This window comes from Drosophila hydei, unplaced genomic scaffold, assembly GCF_003285905.1.
Source record: "Drosophila hydei strain 15085-1641.00,03,60 unplaced genomic scaffold, DhydRS2 tig00000060-arrow-pilon, whole genome shotgun sequence".
NCBI classification, from domain to species: domain Eukaryota; kingdom Metazoa; phylum Arthropoda; class Insecta; order Diptera; family Drosophilidae; genus Drosophila; species Drosophila hydei.
In genome coordinates this window covers 7721791-7742398 of record NW_022045656.1, presented here as the reverse complement: position 1 = coordinate 7742398, position 20608 = coordinate 7721791, and the positions used below count along the sequence as shown (strand labels likewise).

Below are 20608 nucleotides of genomic sequence, written 5' to 3'. Positions count from 1 at the left end.
AGTTCAAAAGTGTGTGGAGCCAAATCTGACTTTGTTGATAGTGAAAAATATGAAATAACAAATCTGTTAAGCTTGTAAATCTTATGTATGTATTTGCTGATTCCTACCTATCAAACAGGTCTAACTGACGAAATGTGTAGATATTTCAAGAAACTCCCAGTTCTATCGTCAGCAGACAGACTGCCCCATCGACAAAAAATAATTTATATATATTTTTGTTATATTATCCAGATTTAAGATCTAAGCCATAGAGAAATTTAAAAAATAATAAAATAAGAAAATTGTATTATATGATTAAAAAAGGCTTTACGGAGATTCACTTAATTTTAAACTAATGTATTCCTTATGGCAATACTTTAAGAAGAGTTGAGTGAATCCAAAACGGAAAATCGGGTTAAATACAGGTTTCATTTATTATTATATTGAACTGACAAATAATATTTGTATATTGAATCGACGGAATATCAACCAGTACAGTTCTGACGATCGTTATCTTGCAGCTCACCAAAAAACGGTTAAACAACAAAGGTTTACTGACATCCACATCAATAAAATTAATATTTATATAGATTTTATGCTAGGAATATAGGTCAAAAGTATTAGCCTGATTACGTAAGACTCAAAATATTTACATTGTACTTTTAACAAACAGACAAAAACTGAAGTGAAAAGGTTTTTTAGAAAACTACGCATTAAGATCTTAAAATTTGTGAGTTAAGTTTTGAGTGTTTTGACAAACTTATAGTATCTATTTGTAGTGTGCGCAATTAAAAAGAAAGCGTATAAAATACATATATAAACCTAAGTCAGTGTCGTCACTGTCTGCGCTAACCAGTTGGTATAAGCAGGCACGTAGGTATAAACGCCCGGAAACTGAGCGCTGGCGCAGCCCAAGCCCCAAGATACAATGCCAAGCAGTTTGAAGCGACCATCAACGGGTGTGACCAATGGACCACCTGAATCACCCAAGCAACTGTCGCGATCACCCTGTCCAGACTTACTGCCCGCACAAAACATGGTGTTCGTTACGGTGGCGGCGCTATAATAGTTTTGGGTACACCTCTGACGATCCATTTGGACGACGGCTGTGTAATGCAAGCTCGATGCAGTCTGCATTTTCTGCGCTGATGTTGATCCCCAGCCGCTGACGAAGAGCTGTGCCTGTGCGGGCACATTATCCATTGGTGCAATAATCGGAATGGATTTTATGTTGTCACTATAAGTAAGCGGTTCCTGGAGCTGTATCAGGCCGATGTCATTGTTCATGGGTGTGGGAAGGTTGAATTGCTCGTGACGAATGATGCGACGAACACGATGGTAGCTGCCACCACTTGACCACTGATTGGAGCCAGCGCGTATGACGTAGAGTTGCGGCTCATTGGGGCTTGTCAGACAATGAGCGGCAGTTAGGACAATGGTGGGCGCCAGTATAGTGGCACCACATATATGACGCGCGCCCTTCTGCAGTGAGACTTGGTGTGGGAAATATGAGATCCTTGTCTCCCAACCTCCCACAATACGACCATCCTGCAGACTGAGAGTACCATTATCCGCCAATAGCCTCTTCTCCTGGGTGCTGATGTCCTGAGCAGCGGCAAGCGCCAACCAAGCGAAGAATAGCAGTTGAATGCGCAGCATAATGTGGTGCGATAGCTGACTTATAGACAATAGTGTGTATTTCAGAGAGATCAACTTTTATATGCAGACCAGTCATAGATATCTTGGCCCTTATCGCATTTTGTGTATTTGCCAGCGACTCCACTTTTCAGAGACTGTTTCATGGGCTGCTCGATGCGATTAGCCGTAGGCGAGGTTATAGGGCTTGGTATTTATGAAAATATATGAGTGGAATTATGGTTGAAATCATAGTGGGCGCAATGTGTGTGATTTTCAGCTAATGCCTAGGCCTTTGCTCTTCCAATCATCTTTCCATGGCCGTCACCTGCTCCTTGAGGTAATCCAAATGATTGACGCTGTCTTGCATCACATCGTACTGATAACCGACGTGCTGTAGGATGAGTGTCATCTTTTGCAGGTTTTGATTGCTGTAATCTGATACCACGTCCACTTGGGTAAAGTTCTTCAGGGTCTGATGCATAATCTGTGCAACATGATTTAGTTGATTAGGTATTCTATATAGAATTATTAACATTTATTCCTACCTCATTGGTTTTGGAGCCTCGAACCACTTGCCTGGCTACAGAGCCTAAATTGTTTACATTGACACCAACTCGAGCGCACAGACGTTTCTTAGAATCATCAAATAGGTGACGAGCACTGGAACTAGATGCTGATGCCATTTTCTAATGTATTTATCAATTTATTCAAAATTTCACAAAATCTTTTGCGTAAACAAAGCAAAAGGCCAAGGTGAATATACAATTGCGTTACGTAGCAAGCAGCTTTCACGCGTATGCTGTCAGAGTTGCCAGATGTGGCAGTCGACTTTACTCAACACTGTCAATATAAATTTGAATTATATTTCAATATTTGTGAAAAGCCCGCAAAAACTTATAAATTAGTAAATATATACATAAATATATGTAAAGGTGCTTAGATTGATTTTATTTAGCATTTAATTTTATATCACATTTAATTGCCATATGATTTTAACCAAAATACCTACGCCTTCGTTGAAAGCAACGATTAACACTCCGTTTTGGACCTTGACAGCGATTGTTCCAAGCCACCCATGCGGAGAATCCCTGCTGTTGCCTGATATATTTCGCACAGGCAATAGAATATCTAATGTCATCGCTTAGTAATAGCCGGCAGGGTAAACGACACAAATCTGTGGATGGTCTGCCATCCGACGGCTTGCACCAGTACCGATCGTTGATCTGAAACAGTCCCCAGTCGACGGAATTATCCACATTGGCTGTATTGATAGCTTTCGTGTTGAACGAGCTCTCGCCCTCGACTAGGCAAAGCCAATCGGCCAGCTCGCTATACGGCACCCCATTCCGATAAAGCTGTCGGGCCAGGCTACATTTCCGCACTTGGCGAGCCTTGATCGTTCGCGTACCAAACGCGAACAGTAAGGACAGCAACAGGTAGATCGGCCACGTTTTTGGCATCTTCTTGTGAAATGTGAAACGGCACTGTGATGCCAGGCTTATATAGTCTTTCGTCTGCCAGATTTTGAATAGCTGCCCAATCTAATTTTTTACAACTGCCCACTTGAACAGCTCTCAAGTGGGCCCACACTTGAGCATAAATTAAGTACACTAGCCTACAAAAACTTGACGTTCTGTGAGTTCAATGCTTTTAATTCTAATTTGTGATCGGAGCCTAATTCAAAAATTGTGTTAGTCTGTTTTATTGTTTTATTCAGTCTTAAATGTGTGACTTGCTGATATATGGAGTGGGAACTATTCGGCATTTAGGAATAAAGAACACTTTCAGTTTTTGAAAATTAGAATCTTTTGTATGTGTTGATTTATTGATTTATATCATTTTATAGTTGTTGTTGTTATTGTTTTTTTTTTTAAGGTATTATTCAACATTTCAATAAGCCTCTTGAGAGTTGTCGGCGCCGCGTGTTCCTCCAAAAATGGAGAGCACTTGTTCAAATAAAACAATCGAAAATGCTATTCAACTGGGAAGCACGTTTTTAAATAAAGTTGTATAAAAAATCGTATGCAATAATACAAAACGGGCACTAAAACTAATATACTTTTGGCATCTCCTGTGGCGTCACGGGCATCAATTCATTTTCCGCCTGTCCTGGGGGCAATTGATACTCACCTTTAGGCAAATACTGTTGTTTCCTGGACAATGGACGGAGAACAATGTGGGCCACGCAGGTGCAAATGGCAGCTACGGCAAAATACTTGAAACTTTCGCGTCCGCCCAACCTCTTAAACATAATACCCCCAATGAGCGAGCCAATGGAGAAGCCCAGGCCATCATCCATGCCAGCCATGAGACCTTGCACCGTGGCCGAGGTGCCAGGCGGCGCTACTGCCGAGGCATAGGCCACTATGCAAGTGTAGCAGAGAGCATAGGTTACGCCCTGGAAGAACAGCTCCACGCCCACCAGATACCAGGGATTCGGTATCCAGGAGATGAGCGATAGGCGCACTGCATAGAAGAAGAAGCACATGCTCATGCAGTGCACATAGCCCAGTTTCTTGATAATCTTTCCGCTGTAGAAGAAAAATGGCACCTCGCCGGCCAGACATTCCGCAGCAACTACGAGTCCTTCAATAAGTTTGATGTCCGCCATGTAGCCCGTCTCGGCGGCCACCTCTTCGACATGCCAGAACATAAAGTAGATTATGAAGGAGTCAATAATGCCCGCTATTGTGGCGAACAGCAAGAATGTCACAATCGGTGGCTGACGCACCAGCTGCCAGACATCTGTCCAGATGGACTCGGAGCCGCCCAATTTGGGCAACTTTAGCTTGGACACGCTGAATAAATCCAGCACACTGAACACACCCATTATAATCAAGGCGGGCGTAAAGCTCTTAAGTGCATCCGTTGTCCACAGATTGACCACAACTCCAGCTATTAGAGCTGTGACTCCAAATCCAATGGTGCCCCAAACGCGCTGGGCACCATATTTACTCTGCTCCTCCTCGCCCAGCATATCAAAGCAACAGGCATCCGATATGGAATTGGTCACATTGAACCCGATGGTGCCAATGAACAGCATAGCCACAAATAGCCAGAACGCGCCACTGCCGTAGACACAGCTATCGATGTGCCGCAGCCGGCAGGTGAGGGAGGTGTTGCTCCAATAACTTGGCATCGTTACTTCAGTGAGACAAATGAAATAGCTTTCGTTGCCATATTGCAGATTGGGTTCCAGATTCAAGCTTGCCAACGACTGAGGCGCCGCTATCAATGTCTGAAAGCTATAGTTGCCCTGGCTGCATTCAGCCTCATGTGCGACCTGGCAGTGAGCATCAGCTGCATAAATCTCTGGCGGACAGTGGAGCGGCTCCTGTGTCAATGTTGCTTTCCACTCAACGTTGGTCTCGTTCAGCTCAATGGGGTGCGCTGCATTGGGCAGAAAGTAAAAGCCGCCATAAGCCAAGGTCATGATCACGATCAATGTCATAAAGATGAACTTGCGCAGGTGCTGTGAAGCAACAGAACTATTAGAGATCGAGCAATGCATAGTTTTCATCGACTTACCAAAAAATAATCAGCTAAGAAGCCAACAAGAGGCTTAGCGAGCACATACAGAATCGGCAAGACGGCCGTTATATAGCCCATTATATCTGGCGGTATGCCAATCTGTTTGCCTATCACCGAGAGCTGCGGCAATATGGGGCCCATTGCTGTAAGGTCAGTTAGAATTGAAGTCCAATTGAAGAAGAGCAAACAGAAATACTTCAAAACTTACCCGCCATAAAGAAGAAGAAATGCGCCTTAATGGGCAGCAGGCGTCTGTTTATTAACGCCATTGTCTCAGCACTATATAATATCGACTACATACACATATGTGTGTGTATTGTATGACGGGAGCAGCTAACTAGAAGAAGGCTCACAATAGTATATCACAGTTTGATGACTCCATGCACCGGCGTCGCAATCTTTATTACTTTTCGTACCGGCTGCACTCACAAGACCATAGTAATTGCAACGATCTGCTCGATCTGGAGTCTGCGAAGTTAAGAGTAGACAAAATGTAAACATATTGTTGCTATGGGCGTGCCAAGAAAATCTAATCTTATCGCAGCTACAGAATGTTCTCTGTAACATAGGGCTAGCATAAAATTATACTCAGATAAGAGTCTTAATTTAATGTTTTTTTTTTTGGGTAAAATAGACCCAAATATATCTGAAGGCTTGTATATTTAATAAATTACGTTTATTTTATATATGTTTGCCTTTAAAGACGTGCAAATCTAATCTATGGCACCTGAATAGATATTTTACATAAACAAAAGGCGAGTTCTATTGCTTGTGGTAATACTGCTAGCCCATATAGAATGTCTAGAGTTTATGGCACTAAAACCTTCAGATTGTGTGTTGAAGAAGTATAGATAGATAAACAGCCGAGCCACAGTGCAGTATATATAGGCTAACGAGTTACTATCTAAGCAAAAACAGAACGAAAAAATGCCTAATGTAAAAACATTTTTGAAAGATTAAAGCAAAAAATGTTATATTTGAAATAAATGTAAAAAAATAAATAAAATGTTTATAAATAACTTAGATATAATTTTCTAGCTAATCTTTATAATTTCTCCAGTCTTATAAGAGAGCTAAATGAGCTCTCTTTGCACAAGCTGCATTGTTAGACTTCTCAACTTGTTCTCGCTTAGCTACAGCTGTTAGACCAGGTCGAAGATAGAATCGAGAGGTTCTTAAAATAACTAACCAACTGCGCTTGATTTTTATATTGCTGATTAATAATAATTTACTAAGGCCCAATCTGAAGACTGCCAAACTTAAAAATATATTAAGTGTTATACTTATATTTTAACATTTTTAAATATTTTTTTTTTAATTATTTACTAAAATATTTATAATTTAAAATTATATACATAATAATTTAAAATTATTTATTTTAATTTTCGTAATTTAAAATTATTATTTATATATATTTTTTTATATTTTATTTTATTTTTAATATATTTATATACTTTTGATGTATTGCTTAAAAGGTAAGGGTAAATATTTAATTTTATTATAATCAAACGATTCAAGCCAAAAAAAATTTAATGTTCTTAAGACTTAAACATTCCTGTTTTAGTTCAATTAATTAAACAAATAAAAATAAAGCATTTAATTGCGGTTTTAAGGCTTCCTCCCGAATCTTAATTAGATACACAAAATTGATATTGAATATTGAGTTGATTTAATCGGCACATTAATTAATAAATACATTTCGTTGCTTTACTAGTCATAAACAAGATCAAAGTGTCAAGCGCAATCCTAACTATATAGGCTAAGTAACTACCACACAAACCTGTCCAATATATAATATATATATACACGTTTATATAAATGCATTAACAGCAAACTTGACACAGAAAAATTGAACGATCGACGCTTGGTATTGCCGGCAAGTTAATTGCCCAAAAATAAATTGCCAAAATAAAAGCTTATTTACGAGGCAAAAGCCAAAAAAAAAGAAACAAATAAACGAATGCGAAACATCCTACAAAAGCTAACGGGTTCACTAATTAAACAACATAGAAATTGTTAATCAAATTGTAGTACAACAAAATGGGAGGGCAATGAAACTTTACACGCATTTAAATGTGATTTTTTTATTTATAAAATATTATATAAGCTTTAAATACAGGTACCGGAGAAAACACAAATACTTTTCGAGTTACCCATTAATCAAACTACAGTTAAAACACGATACATTAAAAAAAACCCAAAATTAAAAAAAAATTCGAATTTGATGGGATTTTATACGAACCGAGACGTACGTAGATCGCGAGACAACGTCAACTAGTTAAGTCAATAACTGAGAACTGAGAAGCCATAGGAATGATCGAATCATATATAAATAAGCTTATAGTCGCTGTAACTGAACTGAATTCCTCAAGAATAATCAAAGCATTTGAACACAATGGCACACTTTCACAGCTCACGATTATTTCATATATAATTAAAAAGAAAACTTATTTATTTACTTCAGTGGATATATCACGCGAGTTCACTTGAGGCTTGAGATCAAGTTGAAGGCATGAGAGCGCCGCAAAGTGCGAGCTACGACTGGCATTACAAAGCGCCGCCAACACCGCCACACAGTCTTCAATGGCACAAACATTGACTGATAAGCTTCGCAGACTGATAAGCGTACTGCCAATAATAATACAATGCTAATAAGTAATCGACTGCATAAAGATAAGGGCCGAGATTACAATTGTTAGACAAGAAACTAAACTTATATTTCTATATATTTATATACATATATTTAAGAACTTATACTTTATATGTTGATAATATCAATAAAGAGTATAAAGACCTTATTAAGCTATATGTAACAGAGCGAAGTTGGTGTGACTGGATCCATTAAGTTCACATTTGAAGCAAAAGTTGTGTCACTTTGTTTAGTAAAAGATCAAGCTTGTTTCAAATGACCGATAAGTTTTGGTTTACAAATAATCGATTACGTTTTAATTTTCTAAATATCGATCATTTCAGACTTTCTGATTTCTATAAAATTAGTTATATATACTCTATTCCCTCCCAAAGAGTCGTCGATTAAGTGATGCCTCTTTGCTTAAGCCGAAATTTAAGCTGAAAATTGTTATATTAGTTCCTTGGATGTATGTAATCCCCCCGAAACGCACCTAGTTGCTTCTAATCTATCAATCACAGCTCGGAATACCCCAAGCGTCGATTGAGTCAGCAATTGTGCGTTCCTTTTGTTTACGTGCGATAATTTATAAAATACAAAAAAATCTCGACTCGAAACTGGTTTTATTCGTTGCATCCGCAGGCGACGACATAAGCGCTACAGAAGCGGCCAAACAGTCGCATCTGTTCGTCCGTCGCATGAGGTCGACTCATGTTCAGCGCGTTTTCGACTTAACTACATCCCATATAAAAGCAAATATATACACATATGTATATTAATAAATATATGTTTAAATAAATGCGAGTACAAATTGGTAGGCGTTTTCTGTGGGCCGAGTGCTAATAGCGCGACTTATTAACGAATTTAACTTGAGAATTAAACTAAGTGCTGAATTAACTTTGATTAAAACAAAGTTATTTTGAAATACTTTCCATATACTACTTTTAAATAATTACACAATTATGCAGCCGCTGATAATCTTGTCCTGCTTATTTGCCTTATCAATATCAACTTGTGTATGCGTCGAACCGCTCGACGATGGCAAATGTAAGTTCAACTATTATAATAATATTTAATCTTTGTTATTCATCTGTGAATTGCTAACTGCAAAAACTTTGATTACTATACTATGGACGAAGCAGATGCTTAACAGGCAGAGATAGTGTTGCATACAAATGGAAATCAATCAGAAATCAAAGTTTAAACTAACTTTAGCAGTGACTAACAGACAGTTAAGAGTTGACACGAAATTTAAAATCATCTCTATTTCTATATATTATTCGTAATCAGAAAAAAAAGTTTTTATCAATTCAGTTTTTACCCAAAATAACAATAAATAAGTTAACACACACCGGCTGACCTTCATGAAGAAAAATGAAAACAAGAAATACTAGAAATATATAACACACCGAAGAGTGCATACGCTTTTGGAGTATTGACTCTATGCATGATTTATTTTCTATCTGAATTTCATCAGAAATTATATTTAGCTAATATCTGAATTTGTGCACAATTATAAGCCTTTATCATTGAAGCTACAAATTAAATCAGAATTTAATTGCATCAAATTGTGAACCTTTCATTAGCAGCTTTCTGTAAATATAAATGACAGACATAGCATTGTTGATTTTTAATAATTGAAATAATAAAGAATAAAACAACCAAGATTATTGACCCGCGTAGACAATAAATAATTTTAAGCGAGTGTTTTGCTGCTACATTTAGCATGAAGTTACTTAAGAGTCCATAAATTATTAGTATGCTTTAAAAAAATTAATAATATTTTGTTATGGAAATAGTAAAAACAGTGAAGATTATAATAAAGATTTCTTTCTCTATAAAATTGAAATTTAGATCAGATATAATGCAAATTTATTAAAAAATAACAGATACAAAAACATAATGAAGGCAATTCCGATTGCAATTGGTAACACATATCATTAAGCATTAAGAGCATTAAGAGTAGAGTATGCACTATTCCGCATTTTGAAAGCTAATACTTATTTCAAGTTTGTGTTATTAACTTTAAAAGTTGTTTAAGTGTAATTTTCAAGCCACAATGACAATCTAAATATGTAAAAATATTATCATATAGTATCTATATATATAGCTGCAATATCCGGCAAGTACATAGTCTTTTAGCTGGCAGCCTGCCTCTTCCGCAAAAAGACCCAAAAACCTGTCTTCGTAACACAGTGCAGTACACACACGCGTCGACCTTGACTGCTTGCTCCAGTGGCCAAGATGCAAAATAAAAAACTGCCTCTCCCGAATTCACATAACAACTGTTAGTTGTGATTTCTGCCTAATTGCCATGATATCAGAGCCGAGAGCCAAATGCAAAGAGTAGGTCTTTAAACCGGTTGCGCCTGCCCCTGTGCCTGAGGGGAATTTTGAATTGAAGTCTTTCCGAAGAACTGCACGCAATAAACGAACTTATACAACTTGATTTTATACTTTCAATTGAATACTAAAATTTATAAAATTTATTTTAATTTTCTTTTTATTTGCTATTCGTTTTCAGTGCGCGTCTGTGTGGTCGAAGCGCGGGGTAATTATCGTAAGGCGCCCAAATTTTGTCCACTACTGAACGCCACGAGTAATATTGAGTGCGTTATTGGCGTCGATCGTTTAGATTGCGTGCGTCGCATCCACAAGGGTACGGCTCACTTTGGTGTGCTCACCTCCGAGGATTTGGTGGCAGCTCGCTGGGCCAGCGTTGAGATTCTGGTTGCTAGCGAACTGCGTTCACACCTTTCGCCATTTGAGTATGAAATAGTTGCCGTTGTAGACAACGATGCTGGCATACACACAGTCTACGATCTGCATGGCGCCAAGTTGTGTCATCCTGGCTATGGTTTGGATAACCACTGGACCGAGGTGTTGGCCAATGTAAGATCTAACTTTTAACGAATCAACAAATATCGAATATATTTTCACTGTCATAATTACTCCTTGCAGTACTTCGAATCGACCTTGGTCTCAAAATCCTGCAATCCGGATATCACGTTAACGGAAGATCGCATTGCGGCCTCAGCGAAGTATTTCGGACCCAGCTGCAAAGCGGGTCCTTGGGTGCCAGATCGAAAGCAGGATCGCATTCTTAAGGATCGTTATCCATCACTGTGTCAAATGTGCTATGATCCCTACAGCTGCGATGATACGGACAAGCATTGGGGTCGACGTGGAACTCTGTATTGTCTGACAAGTGGAGGCGGCAGCGTTTCCTGGGCCCGGCTCGACGATACGCGCAGTCATTTTGGGGTTAGTAGCAAGAAATTAATTGCAGCTTATACAGAGACATTGCTAACTAACATATTTAACAGCTGGCAGGACTGGAAGCACAGGGCGATCCTTCTAAATATAGCTATCTCTGTCCAGACGGACATTTGCAGCCAATCAATGTTACTCATCCGTGCATTTGGATATCGAAACCATGGCCTGTGGTGGCAGCACGTCGCTCCCATGCCGCTCAGGTGCAGCGTTTGGTTACCGGACTCACACACGATGAGCCGCAGAGCTGGCAAAATGCACTGATTAGCTTGCTGGAGACATATCATGTGATTACAGTGCCTCTGGACAATGTCATCTCCATAGACGACTATCTTGATCAGGCAATTGGCTTTCAGTCGGCCTACAGTTTCCCGGAGTGCAATCCGCCACGTTCAATTGTCGTCTGCACAACTTCGATTATCGAGCATATTAAATGCTCTTGGTTGCAGGAGGCATCCCAAGTATATGGCGTTGAGCCGAATATTCAGTGTATACGCACGACTAACTTGGAGCAATGTATGGAAGACACCCATTACAAGGGCGCCGATGTTCTAATGGTAAATCAGGAGCAACGTGTTCAGGCTCAGAGGGATCACGGTTTGACGCCGTTACTCTTCGAGTTTGCAGAGCAAATGCACGATCGTTATGTAACCATAGCGCTGGTACATAAGGATTCTAAGTACAAGAGCTTTACGGATTTGAAAGGTGCTCGTGCTTGCTTGCCAAGCTACGAAGGCGCTGCACATCTTTCTGTGCTGGAAACCATTGTGAACGCTACGGGAAAAGTGCATTCAGTGAATTCATATTTCAATCATGAGTCTTGCCTATGGCATCCGCATCGTGGTCGTCAGTGTCCGCTACATTATCGTGGCGATGAAGGCGCATTCCGTTGCTTGGCCGAGGGTGCCGATGTGGCTTTCCTTAGCTCCGATGTCTACAAGAAATATGTTAGTGGCAATTTAACATCCGACTGGCTAGAGCATGGGAAGCACCAGTCTTACCGCCTTTTGTGTCCTTACGGCGGCATTGAACGGCATTCGAGGTTTGAGTACTGCTACCTACACTGGACGGCGCGTGGCCAACTGGTGACCCATAATTCATCTATAACGCGACACAATGAGATCTACAACTCGCTACGCAACATTGATCGTCTGTTTGGCAAAAAGTCGAAAAGCGACATACGCCCATTCTCGCTCTACGGCGTCTTCGATAAGCGCAATGACATATTATTCCACGACAGCACGGACAGTCTATTAAGCGCACATGAGTTGCAGCATGATGACGCAAAACGCTCAATGGAGCACATATATGCCCGTTACATATCGCAGTATTACGCTTCAAAAGACGATGACAACAGCGGCGCGCATTTAGGTAGCGAAAGCAGCTCCCTTCTGTTATTGGTCTCAAGCTCTTTGTGGCTGATGCATCGCTTATAATTGTAGGCAATATTTTGTGCACACGATTACCTTTATTTATTGTGATATTAATATTATTTTTATATGCGCACAATTAAACCTAGATTATGTTAGGCAATCAAATACAACCAATCTTCAAAAAATATAAATGTTTCAGTAAATAAGTGTTGCAAAATACTTCAATAGGGAAGGTAAAGCGAGACAAGTACGCAGCTCACTATCAAACTACAATAAAAAATTCCCTAGCAAAAGTGATATGAATTTTAAGACCCATTTTTTGGTTTGCATATTCGAACATAAAAATATATATTTATACAAATATTTATATTAATATTCTATCGATTATTTTTGTTCTTACCAACCTTTGCATATCAGCTGTTCATTTGTTTTTGTTGCTATGCTACTTAAATGGTTGCTACGGGAACGATTAAATTTGACACAACGAAATGATTTTTTGCAATGAACTAAATTAACAATTACAATTGATTAAACATACGTGACTGCTTAAAATTTACTTTGTACGAAGACCAGTCATTTTGGGCGTAAAATGTCTAAAAGCTTAACGCGTACAACCAACAAATTAAACGTAAGAAATAACAAATATTGCACTCTTCAAACACAAGGACATTGCTTAAATTGCAAAGATTTTATTTGCACACACGAAAACGCAGCCACTTGCCACTGGCCACTGGATCGACTGCGAATGTAGTTCTCAGAAGTATTATTATGCACCATGTACACACATTCACACATGCACACATATTAATTTAAACTAATGCTAGCACAATAACACTTAGAATTGGCCGAATGAAAAGAGAGCATTGATCGTTTTGTTGGAAGAGCAGTTTGATCTTTGAATTTTCATTCTACTCAGTGTTGAATAACGCAATGCAGCAACAGCTGTAGCTTGTTGCTGTAGATTAGAAAACAAAATGAAAAAATTCAATTATATTGAACAACGTTGTGCGTTTTATAGCCAAAAAATGAATCACAGCGGAAGACTTTCAAATCACTTGCAACAGGTAAAACAGGTGCAACCACATCGAAAAACAGCACGGAGAAAGTCAAGGAACAAGAGAACACTGAAAGCCAGAAAACCCAGCGAAAAACCGCAAAGACTACAAAGACTACATTAGCCGGAACAACAACAGCTAAAACATCAACGTCATTGCTCGCAAGCAAAAATAAGGAGCATGAGTCTGTTTCTCATACGAGCAAACGAGCAACCCCATCACCAACAACAAAGGCTACTGCAAGCACATTGCGTGCTGCCATAGCGAAACAACCACCTGCCAGCAAGGCTAAGCCCAATGCGGTGCTGGACACATATCATAGTGTGACGGTGTCATCGCCACCGCAAAAGCGCAGAGTGCAGTCAAAACAAGCAATAGCGACAGCTAGCCACGTGGATACCGTTGAGGAGGATAGGCAAACGCCACGTGCTCGCTCCTTTTCACGCACACTGCAGCCCGATGAAATAGTTGTGCTTAAGCGGGAATCGGCCAAGCAGCGCAGCGAATTGGATGTACTGCAACAAGTCAAACAAGTTAAGCAGCCAGTCGCCTTTGAAGTTAACTTTGATGCAGCTAAAAAGCAAGCAATTGACTTAGACAATTACTCTGATGATTTTGAGTCTTATGAATCGGACTTTGAGACAGATGCCAGTACACCCGAAGAGGAAGACTTGGAGGGGGACGAAGATCAAGTAGAAGAAAGTGAAGATGCAGAGCAAGATGTACGAGAAATCAACTTCACTGATGACAACCGAGAAGATGCGGAAGCATATACAGAGGAGGAGGATGAGGAAGACTCTGAGCCCACGCAAAACCCAATTACGGTTATTCAGCGTGATAAGGAGCTGGAGAGAAAATTGGATTCAGGCCACTATGACATGCACTCACGTCGGCAGCAACGTGTCGCTGCACAACAGGAATTCGACAGCTTCGACACGAACAGCATGGCCAATTCTGAGCAACTAGACTCGGGCATTAGCAGCTATGGCGTTGCAGGAGCAGTAGAGCTGGCCAACAGCCGACAGTCGACAGCGGATGTGCATTACGGCGGCTATGTTAATTTTATTTCACATCCTGTTATAAGCCGGCGTGGTCAGGAACTGATGCGTAAGCTGCGCTTTGATCATCTGGACTATCAGCTGTTCGAGATGAAGCCGCTAAGCTATGAGGGATATATGCAAAGCTATGGCAAACTAAATACTTGCCAAATGGCCACCCAAACGCACTCCCAGCACATGGATAACGAATGCCAGACAGTGGAGTTGCACTCGCGCACCAGCTGGACACAGCACCCACCGCATTATGGCAGTCAGTTGGTCCTTAGCTGCAGTGGTGATGCAGACAATGACAGTGACACGCTCATAGCACAGACAAATGATGTCTTTGACTGCAGCTTGGCACGCCTGGAGCAACTGCGCCAGGCTGAGCAACAACGCGCAATGCGGCAGCAACAACAGCGTTTGACCAAACCCAGCGATTTGAATCGGTTAGGCGTGTTTCTGCATAAGGCATCCATGCTGTTAGGCAAAGTACTGAGTTCCAATTGTCCGACTCGTTCACCACGCCAAGTTCCGGCACTGCAGACCGGCCTACTTAATGCAGTCCCTGTGCGTCGCATCTTTGGCAGCGCTGGGCAGCAGCAGCTCGTGGTTACGGTGCATGAGTGTCCACCAGAGTGCAATGTTTATCGAGATGATTTCGCCAATCTGCTGATGGTTTGGTCTCTGACGGATCCCAGCAAACCGCTGCGTCTGCTGTCCACCTGGGCGGAAGTATGTCGTGTAGCGTTTTGCAGCGAAGCACCCGACATAGTTGTGGCAGGCTTGCGCGACGGCAGCATCGCCATGTGGGATTTGCGCGAAACATACAGCTTTTGCTCCAAGTTAGATGGAAATTTGACACATTTTGCAGCCACGCAGTCGGTAGTGCCCACTATGGACAGCCAAGGGTTAACAGCCTTGGATTTGGGTGCCGTAGTAGATGTGCGCAGCTTTCGCCCGACGCCTAATTCAAGTGGCATTGGTCTGAACACCAGTTTGGCCCTGGTACACAAGGATGTTCAGGTAGGTTTCCAGTTTGAAATGATGCCTTAATGACTTACACTTTTGATTTCCTAGTATGCATCGCTTAATGATTCGGGTCTTCTAACCATTTGGTCACTAGTGGACACTGAGCCGAATTGCGGAGCATCAACCCGAAACGAATACAACTCACCCTGGGCCAGGGTTAAGTTACTGCAAGCGGTGAGTTGTGATCTGCGTGGCTATCTGGAGCGTCGTTTGCTGAAGCGAAGCCAAACCGACTACGACAAGACCAAGTCCCTGTTTCAGGGCAACGTCTATAGCGACGAGCTGTTGCGTGAGCTGAACGAAACCCAAACACTAACAACAACTTTGGCTGGTCAGGGTGTGCAAGGACTACGCTTCAGCAGCATTGATACAGGCAACGACCTAATATATGTGTGCACCAATCGTAACTTTGTGTTGTGCTGCACGCGCAGCCTTAAAACGGAACGCTTTACACGTATCGGGCTCCACGAGAGCCGATTTCTGTTTCCCACGGCACTTTGCGTACTCGCCAACGAGTATTACGTCGCTGTGGGCTTGTCCAATGGCTCCGTTGTAATACTCAACTGCAACCAGCGACAGCGCCAACGTGTACAGCGACCAGTGACGGCCATGCCGCAGCCAACTGTGGAGTATGAGCCCGAAACAGGCAAATCTTGCGCTATACAAAACATTATACTCAACGAGCGACGTTCCTTTGAGCAACAAGAGCTGATGAGCACTGTCAGTGGCAGTGGCAACGGCAACTATGATGCACGACCGAATACTGCCTTGCAACTGCTGCAGCAGCCCCGCCGTGCATACGAATTGCAAGTTTTTGATCAACAGCTGCTGCTCAGCGGCAGTGTCTTGCGGCAAAACCTTGTCCAAGCCCTTGTTCAGTCCAGCGATGGTTGGCGGCTGTACGCTTTATCCAATGGCTCTGTACGCAGCTACGATTTCCATTTGGATCGTGAATTGACGGATGTTGGCCTACAAATTGGCTCACCTGTCACGGACATTGCTGCTTCGAGCAGCTCTTCAAGCAACCAGCAATTGTTGCTGCTTGCGGCAGATGGAGGAGTGCAAATGCACTCCGTCAATTTGTAGTTTGTTATTATTATTATATTATGTTTAAGTTTAATGTTTATGTTGTTAAAATCATTTGAATATCAATGCAATAAAGTTGTTTTCATATCCTTGCGCTATAAACTTAAATTCTTAAAAAAAAAAAAAGTGGCTCTCATCTAGTAAAAATCAATATTTAATCAGTTTTCAATTTCTTTTAAATTTAACAATGTTAAAAATTAGCATTTTCTTGCATTACATACCTTAAAAAGTTTAAAGCTGCATTGTTAATATATTATATATATTTTTTTCAATCCATCTGTTATGAAATATGGATTAAATAGCTTTGGGTATTTTCCTCAAGTCTAACAAAATAAAAATCTACAGAATTAATTATAAATATTCAAGAAATAAAATTTATAAGAACACAGGCGGGTGTGCCCTCCATGGAAAAAGTCTAAGTCTGTGTATATTAATATATTATAAATTACATACGTTGATCATGTATGATGATTATGACGACAATGTTAATTATGATGATTAGATGATTTTTTCTACTATTTTCTAAGTTCTTGTGCTTATTCTTATTAATATTACCAAATATTATGAACGATAATATTCTTCCTCTATCTCTTATGAATATGATTTGAGTTTTTAATTAGATTATTACGGTTTTTCATAAATAATCTAGTCTTAGTTATTATGTTTGTTCGAGTATACGTCATCATTATATATTATATATAGGCGCCAACAGCATTATCATTTCATTATTAATTATATTTGAGATTATTATCATGAACTTAATGATAATTCTCATACTGCACGTTAGTCTACTTAATGTTGATTATTAATAAATTAACAATCATTAACCTACAGCTATTATTAAATTTTATCATTTTTGTTGAAATTTGTAACAATATTTAATTAATAGTGCCAACTATATTTACTGCGCACAGCAGCAGAGGAGCACTGCCGTCGGAGTTGAGACTGAAGAGTGGCTGCAGCAGACCTGCTTTTATATAGTGCGACGCTGCAACTCAAGTTCGAGCTCAACTCTCGATACGCTGCCCTGAGTTAGTTTTTACTCTCGATCATTATATGAAAAAGTTCTACCTGCTGTTTGAAGCACTCTAGCTAAGTTTTTAGTCTCTTTAAGGAAGTGTAAAGAGTATATTGGTTTTGTGAGTGGCCCTCTTGCTGTTCGTATGAACGCTCTTGATATTTTGAAGACTTACTCTTTGAAACTTATCTTATAAAGTGTTAAGATTTTTCCAAGAACCCAAGACTAAAATGATATTGTAAACATATGCCCATTGAGGGCGCGGCTCTTTGGGTAAGCATATATATTTTTTAAGAACTAAAGGCCCAACAATTTTAATTAAAGAACAGATATTTCGATTTATTTAAATATTTTTAAAGCTATATAAGAATATTTTTATTTTTATGAAATTTATTTTTGTGGCAGTTGAATTGCTTCGTATTGAGTTTAAAGCCCAATACAGTTGCCCATCAAAAGCGACATAGTAAAATATTGAAAAAGTTAATCTTATCAAATTATCATAAAACAAACTTAAACACATTTCTATATAACACTTATTCCAAAACTTTCCCAAGCTCTACAAAAACTCTACAAAAAACTACTCCAAATAGATCAAATGATATTTGAGGTAACAAAAGATATCAATATTTTGTCTTTCATATCATGTAATAATTTATTTATAAATGTAGATCACAAAACACAACTTCACATTTACATATGTACACATCGATAGCCAGGAATGGACTCAGACTTGCCTAGCCACGCCCAGCATGCCGCCCGCAGTGGCGCCGAGCAACTGCCGCACCGTCTGCAATTCATCGCGCAAGGCCAGCACCTGGGCGCGCAGTATGGAGTTCTCCTGTTCCAGGAGCGCAGCACGAAACGCAATCCGATCCTCGCGGATCTTGCGCGCATCCCTTGACTTCTTGGCCGCCTCATTGTTGCGTTTGCGTCGCTCATAGTATTTGGCATCCTTTTGGGCATCTGGTATGGGTCGCTTTTCGCCGCGGGACCGTCGATGCAGAAAGCCCGGAAACATGCCCACACGATTTAGTTCCATTAGCGGAAAGTCGAAAGATTGCAGCGCATGATTCGGTGGCGCAATGTATTCGAAGGCGGGTAACGTGGCAGCAGCAATACTGCCATTCGGCTTGGAGCCCAACAGATTGGGCAATGCGAGTCCAGGCAGCGGCATGCGCAGATTATGCGTTGCAGGTATCGTAAAGGTGGAGTTGCAGCTGGGCTCCAGTTCGATGTCCAGTTCGCTGTGCAGGGAGATAGTTTCGGTTACGTCTACAATGGGCGACTTAGCGGGCGAGTACATCGTGAGCAGCACCCAGAGTTCCGGAGAAAAACTATTGGGACAACCGTTCACGCCGACGGCCGCGTTGTCTTTGAGCCTGCGGCGCGTACTCCTGATTCGAACGAGCGGCTTCAGCTGCACCCAAAGGTCTGACTGCCAGGTAATTATAGGTTATTGTCACACACACACAAAAACGGCAGCTCCAAAAAGCCAACCCCAACCCAAGCTCTGGCCTCAGCCCTAAGCAAGTTAGGAACAAATCTAATTCATAGCGCCACAGGCCGCCTTCTGCTTGATTCAGCCAATCACGCAATGTTGACGGTAATTATTCGTCAAATACATGACACTTTTTCATGTTGAATGACATTTATTTTGCTGCACAGTTATAAGGGTTTCATATAACTGGTTAGTTTGATTAGCCACCCCCTCGAAAGCGCCGTAGGACCCAAAAAGAAAAAAAAGAACTGAAAAACTGTTGACCACATGTGGAAGTCGCGTTTCTGATTTCTTTTGGGGGTGTTGCCCGACATGGACAGAGCTCGGACAGGGTTATATGAGTTGGCCAACTATTATGCAGCATGGCGCAGCGGAGGGCTGAAAACTTTTTCTACCAGCCAATGAGAGCGAGCGAATGGACGGGGCAGTGGGCGGGTATGCAAATAGATGGATACAGCGCCTGCAAATCGACCGCAAAGGAATTTCACATTGCGCTTTGGATCGAACGACATTTTGTAGATGAAACGTTACGATTAAACTTAATAGGCCCTAATTGTCAGGCTAGGGTTCAAAGGGCAACGCAATGGAAATACGTAAATTCAACTAAGAGGTCTTTAAATATATACAATTTAAAACGCAAAAAAAAGCCACATTTGTTGCTGTGATTGAATATAATATATAAAAATATTTTGTTTATAATAAAATTTATTTCAAAAAAGTAAAAATAAAATATAATAAATTACAAAAATTTGTTATCAAAATAATTATACATGTTCTTTTATATAACTAGAAAAATAAAACAAAACAAAATAAAATAAAGTAAAATAAAAAATGTAATACAAATTAAACTAAATGCATTTTTTAATTTATTAATTTCACTTCATAAATAAGTGGATATAGATATGTTTCCATATGTGCGTGTGAGTGTATGTATGTCTATGATTCTAAGTTTATATAGTTGTATTCGACTGAAACTCAAATTTATCATACTAAAATATAATTATAAATTTCATAAATACGAATTATTGCATTTGCATATTAGAAGAAATATTTAAAAAAAAATACATATATATAAATAAAACAAATACAAAAAATTAAATAGACATTTTTAATAATATTTTTTTATTATTTCCGATTTCTAACCAACCCAATTTTATATGTTCTCTGTTCTCCTCAACTTGAACTATTCCACAAATTTCTATTCTGAAAGCGTTGTGTAGTAAACAAATTTTGTATTCAACATAAAAACATACGACTGTTTATAAAAATAGTAGTATATATGTATATAAATACTGTTTCGTTTGGTTAAAGTTATCTTTAGTGCAGTACTACTATTTTTATGAACACATATAAATAAAACTATATTTTATGTATATTGAAATCGAGGTCAAAGATTTATTTTATTTTCCCAAAGACTTTTTTTAAAGCTAAATCAATCTGAGTGTTCTATCAGCTTATT

At 39.9% G+C, this 20608-nt stretch overlaps 7 protein-coding genes across 10 annotated transcripts; 2 read left to right on the top strand and 5 right to left on the bottom strand.

Annotated features, from left to right (window-relative positions):
* Window positions 1-707: 707 nt before the first annotated feature.
* Window positions 708-1645, bottom strand: LOC111595520 (trypsin alpha). The gene has a single exon (XM_030226133.1). The coding sequence runs from the start codon at window positions 1636-1638 to the stop codon at window positions 802-804; it is 837 nt and encodes a 278-aa protein (XP_030081993.1). The 5' UTR covers window positions 1639-1645; the 3' UTR covers window positions 708-801.
* Window positions 1646-1903: 258 nt separating this feature from the next.
* On the bottom strand, window positions 1904-2379 carry LOC111595523. The gene is made up of 2 exons (XM_023309303.2): window positions 2163-2379; window positions 1904-2101 (listed from the first exon to the last, which is right to left on the bottom strand). The coding sequence occupies exons 1-2, from the start codon at window positions 2298-2300 to the stop codon at window positions 1922-1924; spliced, it is 318 nt and encodes a 105-aa protein (XP_023165071.1). The 5' UTR covers window positions 2301-2379; the 3' UTR covers window positions 1904-1921.
* A 179-nt stretch (window positions 2380-2558) lies between these two features.
* On the bottom strand, window positions 2559-3425 carry LOC111595585 (lysozyme P). Its single transcript, XM_023309396.2, has one exon. The coding sequence runs from the start codon at window positions 3075-3077 to the stop codon at window positions 2610-2612; it is 468 nt and encodes a 155-aa protein (XP_023165164.2). The 5' UTR covers window positions 3078-3425; the 3' UTR covers window positions 2559-2609.
* A 163-nt stretch (window positions 3426-3588) lies between these two features.
* Window positions 3589-12903, bottom strand: LOC111595584 (major facilitator superfamily domain-containing protein 6). 4 transcript variants are annotated; one of them, XM_023309392.2, is made up of 4 exons: window positions 12828-12903; window positions 5357-5616; window positions 5146-5291; window positions 3589-5089 (listed from the first exon to the last, which is right to left on the bottom strand). In XM_023309392.2, the coding sequence occupies exons 2-4, from the start codon at window positions 5415-5417 to the stop codon at window positions 3668-3670; spliced, it is 1629 nt and encodes a 542-aa protein (XP_023165160.2). In that variant the 5' UTR covers window positions 5418-5616; window positions 12828-12903; the 3' UTR covers window positions 3589-3667. The 4 variants fall into 4 exon arrangements, with proteins under 4 accessions (XP_023165160.2, XP_023165162.2, XP_023165159.2 ...); XM_023309394.2 differs by lacking the exon at window positions 12828-12903 and adding an exon at window positions 10462-10509; XM_023309391.2 differs by lacking the exon at window positions 12828-12903 and adding an exon at window positions 7608-7833.
* Window positions 8650-12751, top strand: LOC111595583 (transferrin). The gene is made up of 4 exons (XM_023309389.2): window positions 8650-8824; window positions 10302-10669; window positions 10739-11041; window positions 11104-12751. Exons 1-4 carry the CDS (start codon window positions 8740-8742, stop codon window positions 12484-12486), a joined length of 2139 nt encoding a protein of 712 aa, XP_023165157.2. The 5' UTR covers window positions 8650-8739; the 3' UTR covers window positions 12487-12751.
* Window positions 12904-12982: 79 nt separating the features above from the next.
* On the top strand, window positions 12983-16633 carry LOC111595429 (WD repeat-containing protein 60). The gene is made up of 3 exons (XM_023309152.2): window positions 12983-13051; window positions 13442-15541; window positions 15596-16633. The coding sequence occupies exons 1-3, from the start codon at window positions 13013-13015 to the stop codon at window positions 16631-16633; spliced, it is 3177 nt and encodes a 1058-aa protein (XP_023164920.2). The 5' UTR covers window positions 12983-13012.
* A 1673-nt stretch (window positions 16634-18306) lies between these two features.
* On the bottom strand, window positions 18307-19779 carry LOC111595545 (D site-binding protein). Its single transcript, XM_023309331.2, has one exon. The coding sequence runs from the start codon at window positions 18952-18954 to the stop codon at window positions 18376-18378; it is 579 nt and encodes a 192-aa protein (XP_023165099.2). The 5' UTR covers window positions 18955-19779; the 3' UTR covers window positions 18307-18375.
* Window positions 19780-20608: the final 829 nt, after the last annotated feature.